Source organism: Accipiter gentilis, chromosome 16, assembly GCF_929443795.1.
Source record: "Accipiter gentilis chromosome 16, bAccGen1.1, whole genome shotgun sequence".
Classification (NCBI taxonomy): domain Eukaryota; kingdom Metazoa; phylum Chordata; class Aves; order Accipitriformes; family Accipitridae; genus Astur; species Astur gentilis.
This window is the reverse complement of record NC_064895.1, coordinates 25718653-25741495: the sequence shown is the minus strand read 5'-3', so window position 1 is coordinate 25741495 and position 22843 is coordinate 25718653. Positions and strand designations below refer to the sequence as shown.

Here is a 22843-nt window from a genome sequence, read left to right as displayed (position 1 = left end):
GCGCGCTGCTCGTTCCCGCCGGCTGCGACAGGAGGGCGGGGCGTGGGGACGGGGCTTTGCGCATGCGCTCTGACACCCCGGGCGCATGCGCACTGCTGCGAGGGTGTTAGGTAGCGGCGGGCGGGGGGCGACGGGGACTGGGGTTCGGGTCCGTCCTCAGCTCGGTCCGTGTCCCCGGTCCATTCGGGCAGGTAGGGCCACGACCCTCCGGGGTAGCCCCCATAGCGGTTCCCGGTGTCTGTTGGCCGCCGAGGGGGCCGTGTTGTGGCGGTTGGGGGGTGCTGGGCCCTGGGCGCTGCGTACAGGCGGGCCTGTCAGGGCGGTGTGGGGCGGTGAGCGGTGAAGGGTGGGTTTTTTGGGTCTCTGCCCCGCTCGGGCTGTGGGTGCTGTGGAGGGGGGGGCGTGTGTGGAGGAGGGTGGCAGGGTGGTTTTGTGGTTCTTTTGGGGTACGGGGCACTTTCCAGTTTTACACAGACTTTCTCATAAAGGTGCCAGGGAAGTGTGTTTCCAGGCGGTTGTGAAGGAGATGAGGCGTAGAGGAGGCGACCGGCCCTTGGAGCCAAGCTGTAAAGGTTTTGGCTTGGGGAGGAAGTGCAGGGGTAGGGTACGGAGAGGAGAAGCAGAGGAGCTTACAGCTTTCAGGAATTACTGAACTAATCCACCATCTTAGTCTCGTGCATGGTGAGACAAGCTCTGCAATTTGTGTTATACCTGTGTTCTTGCATACGGTGGTTTTTTGCTCCTTTCTTAGTATAGCTTGGATTTTCATCCAGCCCAAGCCACCTTTTCCAAAGTGTACGACATGTCAGCAGTTTTCTGACAGTCCGCTTCCTTCAGAGTGTCTCTTTGATGGTGAAGGTCCCCCTTTGACATAAAGGAATTCGTAGGTGAGAAAGAGATGGGAAGGCTAGGCATGCCATCTTCATACGTAACACTGATTTTTCAGTGACAGATAAATGGTGGTGCTGCTTAGGCACTGAAAAAAAGTTACACATTTCATATATGGATGTAGATGAGTTGTAGGAATGTTTTCCTTAGCTACAGAAAAATGTAGGATTTTTCCTGAACTGTGTTTTATGCGTTGTCTGGTTGAAAGGCAAGGGGAGGGCGTGTTTATTAAATGAGTAAGTACACTTAGTTTTTTCCTGACTAATTGTTCTGGCTTTAGCAAACTGCTTGACCTCTCCACGCTCACTTCTCCCATGTCGGATTTATATGATAATGCAAATTAGGTGTTTTTATTTTCTTCAGCTTACGCCATACTCGCCAACCCGTGGTACAGACATGCTGAGAGCCAAGGATGCTCTCCTGCGCCTGTGGCCCCACCGCTGCACGTGTCTGGCGCAACTTCCAGCCTGCCAGTTCGCATGGCGTTCGCTGCACAGGCAGCCGCTGCACCCCGAGTGGGCTGCCCTTGCTGAAAAGCAGCTGAAAGGCAAGAATCCAAAGGATTTAATTTGGCACACCCCAGAGGGGATTGACATCAAGCCTTTATACTCCAAAAGGGACACGAAAGACCTCCCTGAGGAGCTGCCAGGGGTGAAACCTTTCACTCGAGGACCCTACCCAACCATGTACACGTACAGGCCGTGGACTATCCGCCAATATGCTGGCTTCAGTACAGTGGAAGAGAGCAATAAGTTCTACAAGGACAACATTAAAGGTAAGACTGCTGATTTGGGAAACAAGGTTGCCTTGCAAAGCAATGGGGAACATTCATATGGTGAATTACATGGCAAATGTGATTATTCCACCTTGTGAGTTTTGGTTTCTGATAGGATCTTCCCAGTGGTACTGTATTTCTTTATTACTGGGAAGTTGGATCATTTCTGAAACTGCCTTTGCTTCATTTTGCTGTTGAGATGGAAAAATGAATGTGTTAAATGCTACTTTTAGTTATTCTGCCTTAACACTTTTAGAAGCATAATTTGGCTGCATGCCAGGGTCCAACCAGCAGAGATCATGAGCACTTTACTCTTGTTTTGTGACCATGAGAGAAGATTTTAGTGGGAAAAAAAAAAAGTTGAACTTTTTCACTTAGCTAAACTTCTGGTGTTAGTGTGTTCTGGCATTTTGGGTTTCCATCTCATATTATACATTTTGAATGAACTCATAAATTCATATGAATAGTGTCATTCATGGTGTATTAGTAAAGCCAGCTTCCTAAAAGTATTTTCCTTAGAGCAGTTGTCCCAATATTTCTGCAGATTATTGTGCTTTGCAGAAATTTGTTTAGCTAATAGCTGGAGCGTCATCATGATACGCTATTGAGCTAGGCATTGTAACACCACTACTAAAAAGTTGTTTTTGATAGACTGAAGCATTAGTTCTACACCAGCCATGCATCTCAGCAATTGTTTGAAACTAGTTATAACCTTAACAGTCAAAACAACACACCACTGAAAGTTATCTTCTGAGTAGTACATCTGTGACACTTTTATTTCCCACTTTACAGTCCCTCCTACTCAAAACATAACTGTTTAGGCTAGGGAGGGAGGAGTCGTTTGGGGATTTTTTACCTCGTGCAATATCATGGTTAGCTAATATGAAGCAGTATCAGCTGCTGCAGTTTCCTTGCAAGTATTCTTGACTCTTTCCATTTATAAAATTCTCAGTAAGTTAAGAAATTATGAATACAGGTTATTAGAGGTTTGCAAATAAACATTTCAATAGAAAGATTTTTCTCAATATACTCTGTCTTACTGCTGAATGTTGCTGCTGAAGCAAGAGTGCTAACACTTGGGTTACCTGGTGGCACAGCTCAGTTAGTCAAGAATGTTTGCTGCCAGGAATTTTTCATCTTTATTCAGGTTTTGACATTGTGATGCTGTAATTTTATCTTGTTGTGTTAATGGTTGTATTAATATTGAATTATTTAGCATAGATCCTGAATCTAACCTAGTTATTTGTAAAGCATTTTTAATAATTCAATTAAAATCTCTCTGTAATTAGAAAAATGCTGAAAAAGAAATAATTATTAGTATTCTTGAAATTTCTATTGCTTGAAACTAGGCAGAAATTTAAATTTTTGTCATTGTGCTTCAGAGCTAATACCTAGCTTTTCAGATCAAAGATGATAGCTAGTATCTGACAAGTGCTGCTGTTGTTGAGAAGTGGATTTGCAAATGCAGTAGATAGACTTACTTTAGGAATAGCAGTGCTGGTCAGAGGGTGAATGCCTAGGGGTAGCAGGGTTTCAGGTACTGCTTTCAGGTTGCAGCAACAAATCTGCTAAGAGCTCTAACTGTCCCGTTCCCTGCTTTATATGAATGATTTTCTCCCACTGTAGATTTAGTAACACATCACTTTGCTTTATGAAGAAACAACGTACATCACTAGAGCCAGGGTAACAACCTGTGTGCATGTGTTTAATTTGTGATAAAGAGAAAGTAATGTGACATAGTTTATCACACTTTTGTTTCCAGCTAAGCTAAGTAGAATTTCTGTATATAAGCCCTGATACCGTCTAGCTATGCACATTTATAACTTGTGGCTAAACTGTTATTCAGTAATTTGTTAAGCACAGTAAGCTGGTTTTGTGACTGAGCTAGAAGGACTGCATTTTTTTTTTCCTCAGTTAAAAGCTTTTTTCATTTAAAGGCCAAGACTAGAAGATCTTGGACAAGTTTGGGTAGGGGACAGTGTTTAACATCGAAAATCGGTTTGTCGTCCAAGCCTGGATCATGTAAAATAAAATTAATAAATTTAGATACAGTTCTCATGCAAGTCTGTTCAACACTTCTGAATCTCTCTCCCTCTATTGTTTTTTGTTGAGTTTTTGGTTTTGGTTTTTTTTTTTCTTTTTCATTTAGCTGGCCAGCAGGGATTATCTGTTGCTTTTGATTTAGCCACTCACCGTGGTTATGATTCAGACAATCCACGAGTTCGAGGAGACGTTGGAATGGCTGGAGTTGCCATTGATACAGTGGAAGACACCAAAATCCTTTTTGATGGCATTCCTTTAGAGAAAATGTCAGTTTCTATGACAATGAACGGGGCAGTCATTCCTGTGTTGGCAACATTCATTGTAACTGGAGAAGAACAGGGAGTGCCTCAGGCCAAGCTGACAGGGACAATCCAAAATGACATCTTGAAGGAGTTCATGGTCCGAAATACGTACATTTTCCCCCCAGAACCATCGATGCGGATTATTGCTGACATCTTCCAGTACACCTCAAAGGTATTCATTGTTTAAATGTACTTACTTTGTTATTACATCTAGTAAACTATTTATGAGGCACTTTGGAGAACAACAGAAGATGGGAAGACCTGTCATAGTGAAGAATGATGTGGTTGTGGAAAGGGCCAGGAAGAGAAGTTAAGATTCCAAATCACTTACAGCATAAATTTTAAGATTTTTTAAGTCCAAATCAAAGTCAGATTAAGATGAGCTTAAGTCTGAAAGAATGGCAGGAGCCTTGGAGACGAGGAACAGACAGGCTGTTCTTTACATAGAAAATAAGAAGTGCCACAGTTAGAAGCATTATACAGCTGTAAGTAGGAGCAAAGAGGTGGGAAAACTTGAAGGACTTCTGCTGCAAAATTAAGCATGAGAAAGAGGTAATGAAAGGAGTGAAGTCCTGAACTGAAGACTGGTAGCTAAGTAGTATCAGTTGTTTTCTTAGTTACATTTTCATTGGAGAGGTAGCACACAGTCTGTAATTGAGAACAGGTGGGTGATAGTTTAAGCACAATAAATAGTGCTAAAAGGTAAAAGCGTGTGAAGTAAGCATCTGCAAACATCACTTAATAGAGGTGGGTTGTATTCACAGTCTACAGAGATTATTTGTGAACATTGATAGAACAATTATCAGATCCCTCCTTCTGCTGTTGTACCCTGTTGTCTTTTATTTTTACAGTATATGCCAAAATTTAATTCCATTTCAATCAGTGGGTACCATATGCAAGAGGCAGGCGCTGATGCCATTCTGGAATTAGCTTATACTATAGCAGATGGCTTGGAGTACTGCAGAACTGGACTTAAAGCTGGCCTTACCATTGATGAATTTGCACCAAGGTGAGCTAAAGAAATTTGCAAGTGTCAAAACTCACTTTTGGTAAAACCTCTAGAGAGTTTAATATCAAATTCAGTATTTTTACACATACAAGCATTATTGGCAATGCTCACATTGCAGATAGGTTTTATTTTGGTTTTGTTACACAGTTTCAGAGGTAGGAAAATAGATCTGGTCCAACAGACACTTAGACTACATCTACACTAATAAACTGAATAAGGTGCATGCACAAGCCCAAGCATTGTCAAGGTCTGTTGTGACAGTTGGTCTTTTGGTCAGAAAGAAGATCTCTAAGCTGTTATATCTAATACAGTTGTAGGTTTGGGACTGCAGAACACAGCAAGAGCTCTTGCAATTCTTTTATGCTGTAGTGTTAATGATTTTTTTTCATTAGTATTATTTTGAAATATTTGGGAAAAATGCCTAACAAGGGGAAGTTCAGGTAGTTCAATTTACAGTTGCAAATTTCCTAAAAATAAAATTTAATGTTAAGCAGAATATTGTACTTTTGCATAGTTATTGCCAAACTAAGCAGAATCACAGTTTCAGTGGTCTAGTTGATTTGTAGATTCTCTAACTATACAGTGCGTCCAAAAAACAAAAGGCATGGTTCATGTAGCCTGTTGCACATTCAAACTATAGGAGTCAGCTGAAGTAACCTGTTTCTGAGATCTGTGGCAAAATCAAAGTGGATTATGTAGAAAAAGATACAGCCTTATTTTCAGATTTTCTAGTGATGGAGAATCTGTAAGAGCTTTTGGCAAATTGTTTCAGTAGCTAATTCATTGTTTAAAAAGTGCATCTTCAGTGTGATGAGTTTTACTGGCTTTAACTATGCATGTTTACGTTTATGAAGCATAGCAGCTCTAAGTAGGAAAAAGTAGATCAATCAGTCTGTTCCTTGATATGCTATCCAGTATGATGTTCAACATCAACATCAAACTGGTTTGATTTGGATTTTGATTAAAATTGTCAGGAAAAGGATGAAAGCATGCTTACAATATGTAAGGTATTCTCATTATAAGTAGTTTGTGAACGTAACTACGCTAGTAGATTGTGTCCACCATCCCTCCCTGGCACTAGAGTGTCACTGTCTGTATTAGTGACTTGCTGGAACACCTTGACCTAGGGCTCCCCAAAACAGTCCCTGGGGATAGTTTAGCAGTTCCAGGGACCACTGTTGCTGGGAGTTTGACTGCAGTCACCTTGTTTGGAGGCTAAGTCAGTTTACTGGCATAAATGTGTATCATTCTGTAGCAAGTGGCATCAGTGTCCAGGAACATTCCCATCATCTTATGTCTGGGATATATCTGTAAAAGTAAATTAATCGGAGGCCTTGTTGTAGGACTTCTCCTTTACTGAAACAGAGTTACTAGAAAGGTTTAATGTTTCATCCTGCTCATGTGCTCTTATTACAGGCTCTCCTTCTTTTGGGGAATTGGCATGAACTTCTATATGGAAATAGCTAAGCTGAGAGCTGGAAGGCGGCTGTGGGCTCACTTGGTAGAAAAAATGTTTAAGCCCAAGGATCCCAAATCTCTTCTGCTGAGAGCGCATTGTCAGACTTCGGGCTGGTCACTCACTGAGCAGGTTAGAAATTGGACTCTCATCAACTTCCTTATTATATGTCTCATGGTGTACGTCTTAAAGGAGGCTGCAGGTTTTAACCATAAAGGTGCAGGTTTCAGAAGGAGACAATCTGTCTTACTCTGACAAATGCACATACTAGCATTGGATACATCTTTTGGCTTATGTAGCACAAAAAGTCTTGTTGAGTGCCAGCAGCGTTTCTTCCCAAAATGCTGGTTTATGAAACACCTCAGTATTCTGGACTGCCCTGTAGTGCTCAGGTAAAAGGGCAGAAACTAAAGACTTGCGACTGTATTTACAAAAGGGGTTCCAGTATGGTGTTAGGCAGAGTCTCAGTGCCGAGCTTTTCATTCTCTAGCTTCATGTTCATTCTGGAATCATTGTCTTAAGCATGTGTGCTCCCAGTCTAGTGGATACTGAACTGAGAGTAGGATGCAAACCTGCTAAGCAGAGAGAGAATTGCAGAGAGGTGCTTATGTTAGTTCAGGACTCAGAGGATGAAGCTCTCTCTTGGATTTGTCCTGTAAGTTACCTTTCAAAACATAGCTGAATGAGGAAGTAGAGGTACCTTTTTCTCAGGACCACTGGCTTGAGAATCCATTTGAACAGCAAAGTCAGTCATTCATGTCCCCGATTCTCACTGCTGAAGAGTAAAGTAATGGTTACAGCTGGTCTGTTCTTTGGGTGCACTATCGGCTCTTCCTGTTGAGTTACATCACAACAAGAAAATAAATCCTTGGAACTAAACTAAACCCAAGTGAGGTCAGAGCTGGGTTCCAGCTCTTATTCCAAGGCCTGCTTCTCTATCAAAGTCACGCAATATGAGTTATTTTTAGGTTGTGATAGCAGCCATTGTTATTTGTCTTCTGTGCCTTGGTTTTATTCTTTTTTTCAAAGCAAACATAAAGTTTACTTACGTTACAGGAACACAGTAAACTAAACCAATGGAATTTTCTGAACAGTGGTCTTTGCAATACAAATTAAAGTTTGTATTAAAAGCATGGTATTATTAATATGACCAAAAATATGTTCAACCGTCTTCCCGTGTCCAGTGTAAATATATTTCTGGCTGGATAATAAGCCTTTTTTCCTCTCTAAACGTTGTTTATCTTAATATACCTCTTCAGTGCCCAGTGTTTACTCCTTACAGGTTTCAGAGGGCAAATATATTTTCCTTTGCCCTGCCTTTAGATAGGTATCCACTCATAAATTAGGTTTTACATTCTTGCTCATCCAAATCACATTTTTCTGTACTTCTTTAAATGGAATACTTGAACCAGAAATGTACTCCAGTGTAGGTATAATTACTGCGTCCCTGTAAAATAGTGATACTAATTCCATTTCTTTAGGGAAGATAGTGTAATTCACAGGTCTCATGATTCACTTTGCCTTCTTCAAGGTCCTATTATATTGGTAGCTCTTAATTATTTTGGATACATTTCATCCCAACTAAGCATGTCAAGAATTACGTATGCAATCTGAGCTGCTGTTGAATTTCCTCAATAATCACAGTGTGTGATTCTTCACTCCATCTCAGAAGATGTCACCCCCTGGAGATCATGATAACTCCTCTTTGACTGTAAAGGCACATATACACAACTAAAATGTCTAGATGTCTGAAAAGAGCAGGTAAAAATTTTGACCTAAAGGCTGAGATTATATTCTGTAATACTGACTCTATTTCTGTATCTTGTACTTCAGATTATCCATTTGTTTTGGATAATATCCCAGTTCTCCCATAGATATCTTCCAATTTCATAGCACCAGCAAATTTCAACTGTAATTCCTACCTTTATGTAATGCTGTCATTAATGAAAATACTAAGCACATTTAGTTCCAAAACAGATCTTGACTAGTAGCCTGACAGATGTGCTATTCACTGCTCTGAGAATTCTGGAATCTGAGAATGGAGGGCATCAGGTCTACCTGTTCTATCCTCTCCAACTTGGATTCGTTAAGTGCTTTGAAACACCACTAAATATGTTAGGCTTTGCTTTGTTATCATGACCGGTGTACTCATACACTGATAATTTTGGCTTTCTTTATGGATTAATCTTTTTGTCCGGGATATTGATAAGTGATGCATCAGTTTGGTTGGATGTTTATTATTGACTGTTTTCTTTTTCAGCTTTTGTTATGATTACAGTGTTTCAGTGGGGAATCTTGCATTCATTGCATTGTGGTAATACATGTGACTAATTTGCCTCAGCCCCGTGGCAGAACTGTTGAGCTTCAGAGCTCTCCTTTTCCTTCCAGGATCCCTTTAACAATGTTATCCGTACTACAATTGAAGCAATGGCTGCGGTGTTTGGAGGTACACAATCTTTGCATACAAATTCATTTGATGAAGCCTTGGGTTTGCCTACAGTGAAGAGTGCTCGCATTGCTCGGAACACGCAGATCATAATTCAGGAGGAGTCAGGTATTCCTAAAGTGGCGGACCCCTGGGGCGGCTCTTACCTCATGGAGTGCCTCACCAACGATGTCTATGAAGCTGCTTTAAAGGTCAGTTTACACAACCTTTTATGTTTTGTGGAAAAATTTTAAGTATGGGAGTTTTGAGAAGTGTCCTGTAAGGGACTATTTGATAAGTTTGTAACTTCTAAAGAGGGAATTGTTTTACACTTATGCTTCAGTGATTTCTTTGTAAATTAACTTTATGAATATACAGTGTATATTTAGAGAAAGAGAGACTTCAGCCTTCCAGTAGACTACATTCAAAAGGGAAATATCCCAGAGTGGAACAAATAATCAAGCCCTGCGAAGTCCCTTGCACACTGAAGACTCCCAGTTTGCTGGGTTCTCATGTTTTATGTGTAAGAAAAAAAAAAACGTTCAACAGAAGAAAGAGTCAGAGCAACCTACTTAGTTACATGCCTACTCATGCTTGTGGTGATCTGCTTGAGACTTTAAAACTAGGGATTACTGAAAGCAAAGTTTTATAGCCAGTCATGTAGGCAGGCAATTGTCTGGCCATATTATGCAGAATTTAAGAGAAATTTTTCTGTTGGATCAGCATATTTTTTTGTAATAATGTTTTTAGCTGCCAGTTATTACTTGCATATGAAAAGTACTATGCAGGAGTAGTCTTACTGGTGGCAGTCCTACATAAAGATATAGGCCTATGTGTCTAGCTTACAGCTAAACCCAGTGATTCTCCTTTTGAGCAAATTACTGCTCTTATGTGAAGTCCCAAATCAATAAGCTAATGCAGCCCAAACACTAGCCTGGGACTGTACAGACACTGTTGGCACATTATCTGACGTGTGGTTTAGGTCTTTGTCAACTAGGATACTTCTAGACAGTGCCAGGCAAGGTCTGATGGCCATTTTCAGTAGGCAGTTTGAATGTGGTCAGCATGTTTTGGAGCTGAATAGGCTTCTGCTGTGTGAGAGCTGAACCGTGCCATGCCACTTGTCTTCAGGATCAGCGAACTGACCCTGGCTTTTTTCAATTTATTTGTGTTTGTATACATGTAACCATAAGAGCTGCTTGGCAGGCAGAAGTCAGTGCAGAGTCAAGGTCTCAAATTTTAAGCCTTTTCGTCCATGGGTGTTACTGATTGAACAATATGCCATTCACTGTTATTGAATTAATGGAGTTTTGGTAATAAAAATGCTCCGTTGTTTGACATGTCTCTTAATTTATACCAAGACCTGTAGTCAGAGACATGGGGATAGGAAACACACTTTTAGAGCACAGGATTGTATATGTAGATGTAATAAAAATTTGGATGGCAGTACAAGTGCAAAGCTCATGTTTGTGAACCTTGCTACTACTCATTTTCTCAATCCTTTTCATTTTGCAGCTTATTGAGGAGATTGAAGAAATGGGTGGCATGGCCAAAGCTGTTGCTGAGGGGATTCCCAAACTTCGTATAGAAGAGTGTGCAGCCCGAAGACAAGCCAGGATTGACTCTGGTAGGGAGCAGGGAGATGAAAGAAGGGAAAACTTCCAGTAGAATACCTTCATATAAAGGTTTTTTACACACATTTTCATTGTTGTTGTTTTTTTCTTCTTAGTTTAGGAGTAGCAGATTGTGAGTGATAAAATGGTAATATTTTAGTTTTATGTCAGTGAAAGCTTCTGGAAAGAGGTAACAGTATGTATGAAATACAGTACCAGTGTGAAAACAGTCTTGTTTGACATATTTAAGACTAGATTAGACAAAGCACTAAAAAGTCTATTTTATAGGAGTATGTTGGGTCTTCAACAGTTAATCGCTTAAATTCCGTGAGTCCTAAATCATGACTGCCAGCAGATGGCAATATTGAATGTATCTGGCCAAATTCCTGGTTTTGCTTGGGAGCTGCACACTTTTCCTGAAGACCAGAAAAAATGCAGTCATCTCGGATTAGAGGATGATGCAGCTCTTTGTGAGATACATATATGTATATGCATATGTATACATATAGTAAGTGTATGTGGAGATGTGTATACATGTGCTTATATCTCTATTCTGCTTTTTGTAGTCTGCATTCCAGTAGCAGTCCAGTAAGAGAAACTAGGGATAACTCAAACATAAAAGAAGTTATATGAACTTTTTATTTGGAGGATAAATTTGAAGCAGGTCTTTAATTAAGACCAATAAAGAGTAAGCAATAAAGTTCTGTGTTTTCTCTCCCAAGGTAAATTACTTAATGTTGCTTTGAAGAGTGTAGTAATGTTATCAGGCACTGCAAATAAAAATGGTTGTCAAGTCCATACTGGCTGAAAGCTAAAATACAGTTTTCCAACATGAAAAAATTAATTTTTATTCATATGGAGTAGTTTTAGGTAGGAACTTTGCTTTCGTATTTATCTGGTGAATCAGAAATGTAAATGCAGAGCAGTGCATGAAATCAACACTTCTGCTTAATTCTGTAATATTCAGATATGTAAACTTAAAGAGAAAAATAGCTAATGTATATTAGTGAGTCATTAAATCAGTTTGTAAGATAAATATTGTTCTATTTTAAATCTTTTTTCTGGCCCAGTATTCACTGAGTTGAATGTTCATGCATCTAATCGTGTCTCATCATAAAATATGGAAAATAGAGACTTAAGCCCTTCCTATAAGAACAAATTTTAAGTATTTGAAATATATATAGTTATAAAGAAAAATGCTGCATTATATTGCTCAAAATTTTCTTGTCCTATTAATATTGTGTCTTTTCACAGTAGTTTGCAAATGTATTCTGAGTTTCTGGTGTTTCCACTGGAAATAGGGTCTGAAGTAATTGTTGGAGTAAACAAGCATCAGCTGGAAAAAGAGGAGACAGTTGAAGTTCTGGCAATTGATAATACCTCAGTCCGTAGCAAGCAGATCGAGAAGATCAATAAGGTGGGAACTACCTTCTTAAAAATGAAAGTTCTTGTAATTGCAAATAGAACTTGAGTAATACTAAGGAAAGGTGGCTTTCCAGAAATTTGACCCTCAAATTTCTGAGAATCTGCTCTAGTCTTTAAGCAGCTGGATTGCTGTTCTACTTCAGTGCAAGCTGATGGAAAATCTCAAGAAACACAGTGTTAGAATCCAAACAAAAATGTTTTTGTTACAGTCATTTGGTTTTAGTCATTGTATTTTGGATAGTCTTGTGAATATGTCTAACCTTTCAAAACTGAGAACTTTACATTTTCTGAAAATAAGATAGAAAATATCTGTGCGATGTTTTGCTCTAAAAGTATGTAGCATTACTTAATCACTCAGACTCTGGTGCAGCTTGTCAAGTGCTATTAAGGGACGGGGTTATGGAACCAGCAATCAACATCCACTTTCATAATTAGTAGAAATGTAGATAGAATGGTTTCAGAGTTATTTAATGGATTTGTACACGTTTTAAGGTCTGAAGCACCTTTTTGACATATATAGCATATATTGACAATTGACAATTCCATGCCTCCAGAAGTAATATTTGAAATCAGAAAGTCTTACACACTTGACTTCCCAGTTTACCTTGTAGTTTGTTTGAATTTAGTATTTTTCTCCTCCACTTTAGGTGAAGGCTAGTAGAGATCAAGCAGCAGCCCAGCAATGTCTCGCTGCTCTAACGCAGTGTGCTGCTACTGGGGAAGGCAACTTACTTGCACTTGCAGTGGAAGCAGCACGTTCAAGGTATGGGGTTAGGGGTGAATATCCAACTGCTGTCTAAAAATCAATGGTTCATTTTTATCTTTCAACTGACCTTGAGTATGGCATCAGTGAGGTTGGTGTCTTTAGATGTTTTGGGTCTTTTTTTCCAAGGTGGAAGTAAAAGATGGCTGTAGTTTGGCATTGTAAGATAGGCTATTACATTTTACAGTCTCTTAAGGCTATGCTTTAATTTCTCACAAAGAATATGGATACAAAGAATCTCGTATGAAATTATGTTGTTCATACATGTTGTGTTGTTTACAACTCAGACTTGCCAGTTTCAGGATGTAACTAGGTTTCTCCGTCACCCTGCTTATTCATAGGTCAGGGAGCTTAAGAAGTGTCTGAGATGTGAAAATGGATATTCACAGTCGTCTTATGGTCCGTTGCTTCATCCTTCCTTGCACCACAGATTGGTGTGAAAACATTTTTTGATTGAAAGAGAAACAAGTTTACTTACCCAGGCAAAGAATAAAAGATGCCCTTCAGTAGAGCAGTGAGGCATCCTTTAGAGTCCAGTGGAACATTTACTTTTTTCACCTAGGGTGCTTTTAAGACTGTTTTATTCCTGCTTCAAAGTAAGTGTCAGTCTCTAGAATAAATCACATCTGTCTGTTCCTTTATTAACTAAATGCCCCAGAAATGATCAAACCAAATTCACCCCTTATTGGGGCACTGTCCTGTTTTTACTGTGATATCTTAAATTCCTTCTTTCCCTTTCCTTGGACACTTAACAGCCAAATTTTGGGCACATCTTCTCCCGCAGAGAGCTTGTCACAATTCTGCTAGCAGCACGTCTTTGAACTGTAAAGGTCACAGGAGGGTAGACCTTTAGGTTAGATTTAGAGGGATTAGAGTTAGATTTTAGGTTAGGTTAGAGGGTTAGATTTACCAGGGATTCACATCTTCTGTACCGAAATTGACCAGTTAACTGCTAGTTTCTCTCCTTGGTGACCTTGTTTTTATTATTTGTAAAATAATAAAATGGACTGCAGATCCATTTTGTAATTTGCAAACACAAAACTTAACTCTGCCCCAAAACTATGTATGTGATGTGGCCACAGAAAGAAGTTGTCACGGCATCTGATAAAGAGTGTTTGAAGGACGATTGTGAGCTCTGTGAACATTTCTGGGGAGCCCTTCTGGTAGGGGCAACATGGGAAAAGATTTTTCAAGTAAGCACATTCATCCTTCACAAATAGTAGACAAGTAGGCCAGTATGACCAGCATATTAGTGACAGATGCCTGTCTCCTCCTGAATGGAAAATGATGAGGTTTGATCATGAAGACAAGTAATGTAATTCAATTGAAATAAAAGGAGTGGCACAGAATTTTCAGTGTTGAACTATGGAAAAGACTCCATGGACTAATACGGAGATTTCAGTGCTGACAAGCAGAAGTAGAAAAGTCATTTTATTATTGTAACCAAAGTAATAAGGCGGGCTACTGTGCCTCATTTCTCATGAGAAGCCACATCACAGGACAACGGGTGTAGTTAGGTAGAGCTATGACACAGATCATGCTGAGTTCTTTCTCATCCCTTTCATCTGCGGTGCTGTTTTTCTGTCCCTCTCCAGACTTGCATTTGCTGCAGGGCCAGCCATCGGTGGTGGAAAGGGAAGTCATGAAGTGTAATGTAGCATGTAGTGCTGCTTCTTTGTCTGCCTGGTCTGTGTCTTCATGGTACTTTGTCACCTGATGACACAGTGCTACCTCTCATTACTGGTGAAATGCAGTGAGGCAGTGGCAGTGGTGTGAGACTGAACAGACAGAAGGTGACAGTCCTAACAGGCACATTATGGTCATAGACTTTCTTTCTTCAAATTTGTATTTGTGCAGCGTAGCCTCTAGAGCTGGTTGTGAACCAGTGGGAGAGAGTCACAGCACAAATTGCTAAAGGAGATAGATCCTGTGCCTGACAGAACACACTGAATTGAATAATATCCTCTGTGGCCATCACAGTTGTGGTTGTATTTCATCCCATTGATCTTGTTCAGTTGCCCAAAATCTTAGCGAAGAGCCAAGCTCCTCTTATTTGGAAACCCGTGCTTTTGAGGAAGCTCAGGGAATCTCGGAACAGTTGAGGGCTCTGCTATAGCACAGTTGGTCAACAGTAATTCTGAGCAGTGCAGAAGTTCATAGGATGCAGGCTACAGTTTATGTACAAACATGCTGTCCTTGCCACAAGACATGTTGTAAGGGCTATAGGCTAATAAAACACAAACCGGAGAATATAGCTATCTTTTGATCTCCACTTCAAAATTTTAACATGCAGTTCGGCACAAGGCAAATGTGAATGACAGTCAAATGAAGGAAACACAAATGTATACAATGAAGGCAAAGTGACTTCTGTTCCATCAATTTTGCGTAATTGTCTAGTAGGTTTTTATCAGCATGCATTGAAAAAACTGTAAATTAATGATAATTGTTGCTTATGCTACTTAATTTTTATAATAGTGAGATGAAAACAGTTGTCTCCAGGACAAAACTTTGCTGTAAAGATAAACAGAAATGGGAGGGATTTTATACATCCAGATTATAAAGAACCTGTCCAGTGTAACGGCTAGCTGATTAAAGGAAAGCGTAATTGTGATTAAAAGTATGCTTTTCCTCTCCTGTTAAGGGAAGAGGCTGTATTCCTGGCTCCAGACAGAGCTATTCCACTGTGGATGCATAGATGGCAGCCACTGATGCAGCAGGACTAAGAACTAAGCAGAGATTTGAAAAAAGTGTTTATTGGTAAATAGTAGGAAAGCATTCATGAGTAGTTTAAAAGCAAAACTCCTATTATTACTTAGATTTAAAGCACTGCAGAGACTTGGGGCAGAATTTTCAAAATATTCTAAAGGGATTTCAGAAGCAATATTTACAGAAGAAAGAAATTTATTTCATTTTTGTGCAGTACACAAAAACCCTTCATCCCAGCCACCAGATTATACTTCAATAAAATTGATAGTCCAAATCATTTATTTCTCACTTGTTACATGAAACTTCCATTCACACTTTTACATAGGAAGAACAGAAAAGCACAGCACAACTATATCTACATGTGCTGTGCTTTAATTTAATACTGACATTATACTCGGATGCTGCTTCTGCGAAAGAGAAGGAAGAGAAAGATTTATCTAAGCTTACAGTTTTCTCTAGAAGAAAAGACACGTGTTATGTCACTGTAAGCCTTCACTAAACTTCTAGTGTTTACACAGGAGTAAGTCGTTTATGCATGGGGTGTATCTATATCAAGCTGCAATCTGTGATGTCTGGCACTCTGAGAGGGAGTCCATATTTCTAGATAATATTTTTAAGTCTGCTGCAAACTTGCTTTTTAACCTTGAGGAAGTCACTTAATCTAGCACAGTTTACTTTTCAATTTTTTGTTATTAATATCACAGAGCAGTAATATTAATAAGATTATTTAGATGTCCTGTAAAACAAAAACTGATGATATAAGTGAGTAAGGTCTGAGAACTGTTGTAACTCAGGTAGTGCTTGCTAAGCTTTCTGAGATGCTACAGATGCTGTAAAAATGAAGCATATTACATGTTGTTGTCAATGGGTTCTGATGCAATCGTGAACAGGTTGTTTTATAACTAATGCTTTTTAAATCATTATTAATAAATAAATTCAAAGACTAAGTTGTATTCACACATAGCCATAAATTTGATATTAGTTTGCATTAACTGCTTTTCTACACTATGATCCTCATGATTCCAAATATGAAGTCCTTAGTGCACTGAGGAAGAAAACGGATAAAAGCAAAGAACTTTACAAATATAATTCCAGAAAGCCGGGGGAGGGGAGATGGCAAAAAGTGGTCAAGACTGTGTCAATAATGTGAGTTAAAAATGTGTGTTCCAGTGTGATACTGTCTTCTAGACAAAGCAGGCCAACCGTGAACAGTGATACCTAGAGATAAGAGGGCAGCTTCAGGCATATGCTTTATACAGATCTTGCCTATATGTTGAAGATGGGATTTCTGCCATTTTACATTAGCGTAGTTACGGTTTATAACTATGGTTAAGTTTGCTGAGTATAAAAAACATGAGTAGCAAAAGCTAGGGGGGTCATAGGAAGTAAAATGTCTTTCAAATTTACTGAAGGATTCAGTTAATACAGCAGAAATCGATCTTCTGTTACACTGGATGCGTGGCAGATGGCACAAGGTAGGAATCAGATAACAGCTACTGAAACTGCAAACAGCAGAAGGAAAACTGAGTACAGTTAATTTGGCTATCCCCTTCCAAATGTATGTGGACAAGAAGTTGCATCTTGTCCAAACATCCTTCGAGCATTTTATATCAAAGCTTTAGAGGATGCTTAACCTAATATTGCCTCAGAGTAGGTTATAATTAAATGCAATATGACAGGAGAAATTGTGGATTTGCAGGGGTTTGTAACATGCTTAGCAGTAGCTGAATGGATGGGGTTTGGTCTCTATATTTGTAAGCATACTTTTAAACTGTTTTGTAAGAGTAGTATTTTTTTTCTTTCTTTCCTTTGACGAAGCTTGCAGCAAGTTTTATTCATTCCTTAATATACACAGATTGTTTAGTCTTTTTCTGTTCAAGTATAAGCTAAAATATATTCATCAAAATATTTTTGATGAAAGATTTCATCAAGAGCTCAGTAGTGTACCTTCAAAATCATTACACAGTACTGACTCCCAGTTAATTTCATACCAGAAGTAAGAAGCTTGCTGTGATGGAGCTACTAGCTGAACTGCTCTTGTCTTTTTTGGTACAGTCTGCATTATAGATTTTACACAAAAAGGTAGAATCCATTAAGCATGAGATTTTTACATGCTTTGGGACAGAGGCTGTTATTTCCGATGTTTGTACAAGAAGGCAACACAGCCTACTTGGCTTCTAGCACTTGTGCTACAGCAGTAAGATGTGTATTATTTCTAACATGTCTCCGGTAGCAAACAACACTTGTAACTTGCATGTAGATGGATTTCCCAGATTCTTCTGCATCTCAGTGGATAAAGGAGCTATGTCAGGAGTAGAGAAGAAGAAGAAATACTAAAAGATCAACATCAAGGGAAAGGCAAACAAATTCCAGTTAAAAAGTTAGGCTTCAGTCTTCTCTGCGTGTTCTTCCTTTTTTTTTCTCTTGATTTATATTTTGAATTTTAGTATGAGTCCAAATGCAAGGTCTTGCAGTCTGAGCCCAAAAAAATTCCCAGTTGAGAAAATTTGATTTAATTTCCTGAAATATTTTGCCATGCAATGGTCCCTATTGCCTTGTCACTTGTAAAATCGCTTCTCACATCAGCAAAACAGTATTTTCTTAAAAACACTTCTGCACGTTTTATTAGTGGATGACTGGGGTGAGTCAGATGTTCAGAGTTGTAGCACCAAAGGGGAAAAGTGTAATTGAATTTGTCCTGCAGCAAGGCAAATAGTTGGGCCTCTGCCAGTGACTTCTATATTCTGTTTTCATACAAGCCTCCTGATAGCATTAATACTTTGTTTCTGTATCTTAGATGCACCGTTGGAGAAATAACAGATGCAATGAAGAAGGTGTTTGGGGAGCATAAAGCCAGTGACCGAATGGTGAGCGGAGCTTATCGCCAGGAGTTTGGAGAAAGTGATGAAATTCTTCATGCCATCAATAGGTGAGAATAGCTTCCCAGGAAGCCAAACACAGCCTCACATTTAATCCATTAAATATATGTGCTACTTGCTGTGCTCTAAAAAAGTGTTTTGTTCTGGAAATGACATTCAGGTTTGGGGAACAAAGACCTGCACAGTCATTCTCGTGCCTGTAAGCAAGTAAGCAGAATGAGAAGAAATAGGTGCAATAAGAGAATAGTTGAAACTTAATAGAACTTGTATTTGCTTGCAGACAAAATCCACTGAGGTGGTGTTATGATTTGAGGATTTTGTTCAAATCGACTAGGCAGGCATAGGATTAAGAAGCTGAGAAACATTGCCTGAAGTCCCTATACATTGGATTGCTTCTTCTGAAGACTCTGTAATAGTAATGTCTACAAATGTGTCTAGCAATTCATAATTGCAAAACCTGGTCTTGGTCTGCCCATAAGGTGTCCCTGCAACTTCATTCTTACTGTTCCTAAAATTGTAAGGCTAAAATCTGTCTGGATTTCCACACACAACTTCCAGTCTACAGGTGTTACTTACTCGTATCACAAGGGAGAAAACATCAGAAGATGGTAGTATGTGTGAAAAAAGTGCCCATTTGTGCCTTTTGTCAGCTTCTGCCTTTGCTGCTGTCCTCTTGGGTGAAGAGACTGAATTGCTGTAGTGGGTGGTGATGTAATATTAATCGATGCTCATAAGTCCCTGCTGTGTTGGACCTTACACATTAAAGAGTTACAGAATCTCTTAGAAGGGAATTACTTGATGGCTTCACAATAGTGATGTTTAGCCTGACGTGAAAGTAGTCGTGCTGGGGGATGTCACCATCATTTTTTATTTTAAATATTTATTTTAAGTTTAAGTATTTGTAATTATGCATTTACATGAAAAGGAACGGATGCCTTAAGAATCAAGATGTAGCTCCCTTTCTTACATACCTGCCTTTATGTCCAAGGTCATATGTACCAGTTAGTAAACATGGTAACGAAACTGGATTTACTACGTGTCATCTTTGCATAGGCCCTCAAAATGTGGTTTCTCACTTGCCCCACACTTAAACCAAGCCCTGGGTTGCAGTGACTCAGGTGGTTTTAGCCTGGCAGGCTTGGAGCACCTAGAGCTGTTCTTGTTGGGAGGGAGCCTGTGGGTGGGGAAGTAAGAAAACAAAAATTTGGAAACAGAAAACAATACAGAGAAAAGGATTTAAAGATATCGCAAATCAATTCAGGTACTTGCTTCAGTGATATTCTCAGCAGTCCTTAGGAATAGAGAAGGCAGGCCCAACTCCTATACATCCTCAAGCAGAAGCTTTGTCAGTCTGCTTATTCAGGCTGTCTTGACATAATTCCTTTTTAAGCTGTCAGAGTTCTTATTTTTTCCCTCTTACATAATGCATATTCCTGTCCTGGAATCCTCTCCTGAGGCTGTTCAATTTTGTGCTGATAAATGCTTTATCTAGAGCATTCTTTTCCCCAAACTAAGCCACTGGAGTCATAGTGTGATCATCCCAGCCAGGTCAGCATATGGTTTCAAGGTGCACCAAATCCATACGACTCCATCATTGGCAGAATGGTCAGAACAGTACAATATTAAAAAAAAAACCACACATCGCCCCCCCCCCCCCCCCCCAAAAAAAAAAACAAAAAACAACCAAACAAAACAAAACAAAACAAAAAAAAACAAAAAACAAACCCAAACCACAAAAAAACCCAAAACTTTTATTTCTGAGAAGTGGTAATCTTAATGTCCCAGTCAAAGACAGATACTGGTGGTACATGGAAAATGAGCAGTAAGATAAAAGATTAATATCTGAGGCTGTGGTTACACAGTCACTTTAATATAACAGAAATATGAACTGCCACTAACCAGAAAAAGGGAGGCACTGGAATGAGTGCACAGAATGGGGGATACAGTAACCATTTTCTGGACAGACTTGTTCCCATTTGAATGATGGTGATGCAAAGTATGATGTCTAGGACCCATCTCTATAGCCTGTGTCCCATGCAAGTACTTTTGAAATAATTGGTCACATTATTCTTAAAATCTATAAATTGTGTTTTAGTTGTAATTCAGCTCATTAAGCCCTCAGAGAATTCAGTATTTTGTCTGTTAGAAAGCAGAAAAGTATTGGAGTGGTTATCTGTAAAAAACAATGTTTTATTGTTGAGGCTAGTAAATACAAGAAATCAGTTAATAATCATACAACGTGAATATTAACATAGTATGCGGACTACACAGTCAAACTATGACTGAGAAGATCTTTTTATTTGATGTACAGAAATGATGATACAGTTGCAGCCAGTGCTTTTTTTTATTTGTGGAAATACTTCTAGTGATTCTCGGTGACTTACAATGATACAATATGTGTTTTCAATCAGAGTTAACAAGTTCATGGATCGTGAGGGGCGCAGGCCTCGTATTCTTGTTGCAAAGATGGGTCAAGATGGTCATGACAGAGGAGCTAAAGTTATCGCTACGGGATTTGCAGACATTGGCTTTGATGTGGACATAGGTCCCCTCTTCCAGGTATGACTGATTGAGCAGTATCCAATATATTTCAAATGCACCGATTTTTCCCTCTAATGCTTGTTCAGCAGCCTGGCTGGGGCTATAACTTCTCGCATAATCTTCTTTCTACATAGACCCCTCGAGAAGTGGCCCAGCAGGCGGTTGATGCAGATGTGCACTGTGTTGGTGTGAGCACACTTGCAGCAGGTCATAAAACTCTTGTGCCTGAACTCATCAAAGAACTCAACGCCCTTGGCCGGCCAGACATTCTCGTCATATGTGGAGGTGTCATCCCACCTCAGGTATGGGTCAACATCATTTCCATCAAGACTAGCAGACTACTTTATTTCTGTCTGTGCTGTTTTTAGCTATTTTCTATGTTCTGTTAATGTCAGAGGTGATTTACAGCGCTGAAGGCTACTGCGTACAATCACCAGGGTCAACACAGATCTGTAAGGTGGTTGCGGAGTGCTGTCAGGTCTCATTGATCTGGTTTTCTGTACACCATGTCCTGGTTTAACTTACACTGTTTGTTGGATGGAATATTAAGTTGTGTTATGAAAAGATTAGCCTCAGGGAGATGTTCCTTACGCTCTGTTGTTTCCGATTACCAGCACCTTGCGTATTACTGATAAAGGCTAGCTCCTGTCTTAAGAGACTTTATGACTTCCAGTAACAGTTCAGAAGAGGCACAGCAAGTGACTAAGACACCTGGCAGGTCCTAACAATTATAGGCTACACACCTCATTCACTGTTTAGCCTCTCCTCATGTTCCCCTTCATCAGGCCTCAGTGTTGCCTCTCATTCCCTCTGCTTTCTCCTAAACTGTTGAACAGTTTGTTGGATTCCCTTGCAGTCAGATCTGTGCTTTTTTAAAATTTTCCTTATCCATGGTTTTCCCTGCTGTATCACCTTTAGGGTCATCTTCTGTCTAGAGACATTCAAATTGGTTTTGCATGTAAATCTCCTGTTGCTCCCTTTTCCCAGACTTCTTCCTTTTCGAGCCAATTAGGTAAGTGTTCAGACTTTCAAATCAAATAAACAAAACTCGGTACTATTTTTCTAGGAGGCAAACTATGTTCTGTCCAGTCTCTCAATGGGATGCTACTAGCTTGTGGATGGAAAAGGTATAATATATCCTATACAGAAGTAAGAGAGACTACAAAACTGCTTCCCAGGTCTTTCTGAAATTTCAGGACAATCATAAAATTAGAGTAACTTAGATTGCAAGAGACCACTGGCAGTTACCTGGTCTAAGCCCTAGTTTAAAAGCAGTATTTGCAAAATTAGAAGTTAGTTCAAATTTAGATTAGGTTATTCAGGGTCATGTCCAGTTGACTTTTGAATATTTTCCAAGGATCTGACATTTGTCTGATTCTAAACAAATAAAACCTTTCCTGTAGATTTTTAAAAATATTTCTTTACCTTCGAACTACCGTATTTCTCCCATTACCTTTGATGCTGTGCTGCCTCTCTCTGAGACTTGTTGCATATGTTTTCTCAGGCCCAGCATACCGGATAGAGCATATACCAATTATAAATCAATTATCAATTTTCTGTTGCACTGTTAATTATGGGTCTTAAATTTCTTTCGTAACAGGATTACGACTTCCTGTATGAAGCCGGTATTACCAGTGTGTTTGGTCCAGGGACTCGTATTCCAAAAGCAGCAGTCCAGGTGTTGGATGATATTGAGAAGTGCCTGGAGAAGAGGCAGCAGTCTATGTAATGCTGAAATGTCACACAACGCAACCAGCCTTATACTAATCGCTTACAGAATGTAATCATCAGCAAGGGATGGCCAGCCACATACCTTTGGTTCCACTGCCCCACGGCCTGGTGTTTTGTGCTTTCTAAGAAAGTTGTAAATTCTCTGCTTGTTCTATTTGAAGATTATTTATATATGTACCCACAAGAAAATTTTATCTCTAGAACTATGACTTCAGGGAATGAAGGGAATTGAGTAGGTGGGTTTGGTTTTTTTTCCAGATATACTGATAAATAAAATATCCGTTCCA

The 22843-nt window shown here is 39.4% G+C and overlaps 1 protein-coding gene across 1 annotated transcript; it reads left to right on the top strand.

Annotated features, from left to right (window-relative positions):
• The first annotated feature begins 78 nt into the window (after nucleotides 1-78).
• On the top strand, nucleotides 79-22843 carry MMUT (methylmalonyl-CoA mutase). The gene is made up of 13 exons (XM_049819335.1): nucleotides 79-191; nucleotides 1252-1663; nucleotides 3813-4180; nucleotides 4860-5017; nucleotides 6434-6605; nucleotides 8862-9110; nucleotides 10414-10525; nucleotides 11813-11928; nucleotides 12584-12699; nucleotides 18203-18334; nucleotides 20696-20843; nucleotides 20960-21127; nucleotides 22426-22843. Exons 2-13 carry the CDS (start codon nucleotides 1285-1287, stop codon nucleotides 22552-22554), a joined length of 2247 nt encoding a protein of 748 aa, XP_049675292.1. The 5' UTR covers nucleotides 79-191; nucleotides 1252-1284; the 3' UTR covers nucleotides 22555-22843.